This window comes from Etheostoma spectabile, chromosome 7, assembly GCF_008692095.1.
Source record: "Etheostoma spectabile isolate EspeVRDwgs_2016 chromosome 7, UIUC_Espe_1.0, whole genome shotgun sequence".
Classification (NCBI taxonomy): domain Eukaryota; kingdom Metazoa; phylum Chordata; class Actinopteri; order Perciformes; family Percidae; genus Etheostoma; species Etheostoma spectabile.
This window is the reverse complement of record NC_045739.1, coordinates 9779859-9784173: the sequence shown is the minus strand read 5'-3', so window position 1 is coordinate 9784173 and position 4315 is coordinate 9779859. Positions and strand designations below refer to the sequence as shown.

General features: G+C 40.5%; 1 protein-coding gene across 1 annotated transcript in view; it reads left to right on the top strand.

Annotated features, from left to right (window-relative positions):
• The first annotated feature begins 1226 nt into the window (after positions 1-1226).
• hoxc13a (homeobox C13a) overlaps positions 1227-4315 on the top strand; it is a 4302-nt gene continuing 1213 nt past the window's right edge. Inside the window, exon 1 of the mRNA XM_032521116.1 lies at positions 1227-2055. Within this exon, the coding sequence (XP_032377007.1) occupies positions 1392-2055 (664 nt within the window). The 5' untranslated portion in view covers positions 1227-1391. The remainder of the gene's footprint in view (positions 2056-4315) is intronic.

The following is a 4315-nucleotide window of genomic DNA, read 5'->3' as shown; positions in this document are numbered from 1 at the left end:
AGGTCTGTACTCACAGTCTAGCTGAATGCGGCCCCTTGTTCTTATTTTTGCCTGGAAGCGTCAGCATCACTTGCATGTTATGAATGAATAGCTTAGTGAAACTGAAACATCACATGAAGTCGTTTAATGCTCAGTTTAGTGCTCACGTTATCGCTGAAAAAGCTTAGACCGAAAACTATGACGGAACATGTATTTGCCCAGACATGTTGCGGAAATATTTAATAATGCAAGTAGTTGTAGCCTGAACTAAATGCTACTATCATTTATTAGAGGGGATGACTGTAATTGTAGCTTCACGTGAAAGAGACACTATGTAGCCTACTAAAAGATAGTTTACAATGACGGTATCTTACCTGGAATCTTCACCTTCAGTCCTTTTGGCTGTTAATGCTGAGGTGCGGCGACATTCAACTTGACCAATACTAAAACTTCTAGTTCTGGTTCAACCACACAGACACACAAACCGCACGCACATGCTACATTTTAAGTTGTTTTTTTTTAAACTAACTGATTACAAAACACGTCATGCAAATGTTTATAATATGCTCTATTTAGGCTTCACAATATCAACCTCTAGAAGACAACATTAAAACATTAAAAACATAATTATTATGCCCTGCTGCAACAGTAATAGTCCACAACTAGTCACTGATCCTCATCTCATGTTAATAGGTGACCCAGTGGCAGTTGTATACGGGTTTAAAGGAAATGCGTCCTTCAGAAAAGGAGTGTTGATAAGATTGGACGGAGACATATTTGCTTTGACAGCACTGTATTTCTTGATGCGTAATACATACATGATAGACATTAAATTTACTACAGACCAGGGTTTCCACATTAAATAATGTTCTGTTATTAGGCTACATTTAATAATCGAATTAAACTTCAGCCGGAACATATCGTTTCCGTCAGTGATGTAAGTTTGCGCACTAATACGCCAAGAAGCAAGAAAGATTAGATTCAACGATTGAATGATAAATGCACGTTTTTATTTTCCATGAACCAACTGTGAAATGTATCATATGCTATTATATTCTCTGGCAGTCCTCGGAGTCGGCCAAATTTCACAGTTTGTTTTCGTTTGCCCCAGTCTTGAAAGTATCCAAACTCCCCTTTAAGGGTGTGGGTCTAAGTGATTTAAACCAATGATATGACTCGGTATTCTGCAGGAAAAAACTGTGACATGTGAGGCAGTGGGTCTTTAAAGGGCTGCGCTGCCCCAACTCACAAGCCCAATCTCGTAGGACTTGTTAGCGTATCACGTGCCAGATTCTTAATGAAGTGGACACACGAGGGTCTCGAGTGCGCATGCGCTTGGTGTAAAATGTAGTTGGAAATGAGGTGTCCGTCTTGGAGTAGTCGACTTTTAAAAAGCATCGGCAGCCCCTGATATGACGACTTCGCTGGTCCTGCATCCACGCTGGGCGGACACCTTGATGTACGTTTATGAAAAAAGCCCGAATGAAAACAACCAAAATAAAAGCCAAACAATGGAGGGACTGAGCGGTAATTGCCCTGCGACCCACTGCAGGGACCTGATGTCGCACCCCGCGCTGGGACGACATTCTGGCACCATAGCGACCCACCAGGGCTCCGTCTACTCGGATATTTCCTCTCCAGACACCGGCCGGCAGTGTCCCGCTCCACAAACCTCATCCAGTGCATCTTTGAGCTACGGTTATCCATTTGCAAACCCATATTACGGCTGTAGATTGTCTCATTCGCACAACGTGAACTTGCAGCAAAAGCCTTGCTCGTACCATCCCGCAGAGAAATATCCCGAGCCCAGCACAGCGCTGCCCACGGAAGAACTGTCTACCAGGGCGAAAGAGTTTGCCTTCTACCCGAGTTTCGCCAGCTCATATCAGGCTGTCCCTGGATATCTCGACGTGTCGGTGGTGCCTAGTATCAGTGCCCATCCCGAACCGAGGCACGACGCCTTGATCCCCATGGAGGGCTACCAGCACTGGGCTCTCTCCAACGGCTGGGATGGGCAGGTGTACTGTTCCAAAGAGCAAACACAGTCAACTCATCTCTGGAAATCACCTTTTCCAGGTATGTAAAAAAATTATGTTTGATTTTTTTTCTTTTTCTTTTTTTTTCTTTTTTAAACCTGTCTCCAGGCTGGTTAGTCCAGGGGCATGTAGCCTACGCTTTAAAGTACTGTCATAACATTAAGAAAGCTATTTGCATGTAGTCAGATAATCTGCTGAGATGTTTTTGCTTAGTTTATGAATTGTGTTAAAGTGCCAATATCAACTTAGAAGTCCAGGGAAACTAAATGTTGTGAATAAACATACAACTGTCAATCATATGTCAGTTATCATATGTCCTTTATAGACTGTGTTAGTAAAGGCAGTGATATTCTTCTGTTTGATATGGAACTAATCCTCATGACAAATTTTCCTAGAAATGTGCGTAAAAATCAGAAATATTACTTCAGGGAGATTTTCAGTTGCATGGTCCTTTTTTTAATGATTAAATTCAGAAACGAGCAGTTGCTTTCGACAGTTTGCAGTATTTTTTTGCCATATGATGAATATGGCTTTAATTAATTTCAGACACGTTGAATAGGAAGGAACACCAGCCCCCTGATTAACAATATAGTGACTAAGCTAGCCTACTGTGTGTGGATGGTGCCAATAAATCTCAGCACCCTGCGATGTGTCCACAGTCTCACACACACACATATATATATATAAATGTGTATGTGTGTATAAATATATATATGTATGTGTATGTATGTGTGTATATATATATATATGTATATATATATATATATATGTATGTGTATGTGTGTGTATATATATATGTATATATGTATATGTGTGTGTGTGTGTGTGTGTGTGTGTGTGTATATATGTGTGTGTATATATATGTGTGTGTGTGTGTGTGTGTGTATGTATGTATGTATGTGTGTAAGGGATTCATTTTTTGTACAACATTTGTATTATATACAGACTTCAACATCATGTTGCACAAATGGTTCACAGCCAGTGACCAGTTCACATTTCAGGCTCGCCTTTTTCTTTACTTACTATCATACATGCAAAATATCTGATGATGGACACATGGGCCCGTCCAGTATGCAGTTTACAGAGTGTTTACTACACTGTTTCTTCTACCACAAGGGTTTATTATCTAAATAACATCTGTAGATATTTTAATTTAGGATAGGAAAACTATCAGATCTCGACTGGACCTCTCACACAATATTAGCCACCTTTTTATATTGAAAACACACAGAAGCAAGCACGGGCACGCAGTCAAATGCGCGCGCACACATGCACAAAAACACAAGTGCGCGCGGTCCTTGTCCTTCTGTCTCGCTACACACACAATAAACACACAGACATACACAACTATTTTGCTCTAAAAATAAATACAAAAGAAACCGTAAACTCCACTTTGCTTAAATCAAGAACTACCATAATCATAATCAATCGTAGGATCCACAAACTGCGGAGAAAAATCCACCGCCTAGAAGTGTAAAATGACATGGGGATAACAAAGTGTCATGTCTCACAGCTTGCCACTATTTCTCAAGGTATTGCCATACTTGTCCTGTCATGTTTCTCGTTGACTGTCTTGCACTCAGCTCCAGTCTTGGCGATGGGTGTAATCCCAGAAGCTTACCTGAACAAATAAGGCACCCATTGCCAAAAGGTTTCGGGGCTTTTAAAAAGAGCATAGTGGGGAACTAAAGTGTGTCTAATTTTTAGGGAAATTCAGGGAGGTGTTGATGAATTGTAAACTTTAACTTAAATTACGTGTAACGTGTGACTCGATTATTTAAAACTATAGTTTTCAATTGTAATTACTTTAGTTAGCAGATAGTGATTTCTATTTTTAACAGGCTCTTACCGGCGTATTGCACCCAGATTGAGACTCATTGCAGTTTATAAGACTTACACACTCGTGCCCCGCAGTTCAATGAACATCTGTAGAAGAGATTTATCTAAGATACCGTTAACAAGGTTTGTTGTGTAGTAGATAGTCAACCAGAAGATTGGGTATCGACGTGTAGCCTTAGGAGGTTGAGACTGTAACTTGACAGTGATTGTTCATTCACAGAAACAAAGGATGGTCTTGCACTGTAACACAAACGGAGTGGCCTACGTTTTACTTTAGTGAACTATAGGACAGACGATGATGATTTTATAATGGCGTGGTTACATGTCAGGTGCAGTATACCTGAGATCCTGATTACAACAACAACATTGCGCCCCTCCCCCTCCTGATTTTCTGTCAGGTGAAGTCGGTCAATAAATCTAAACACTGTTTGCTTCAGAAGTACACCAGTTTTTTTTTTTTT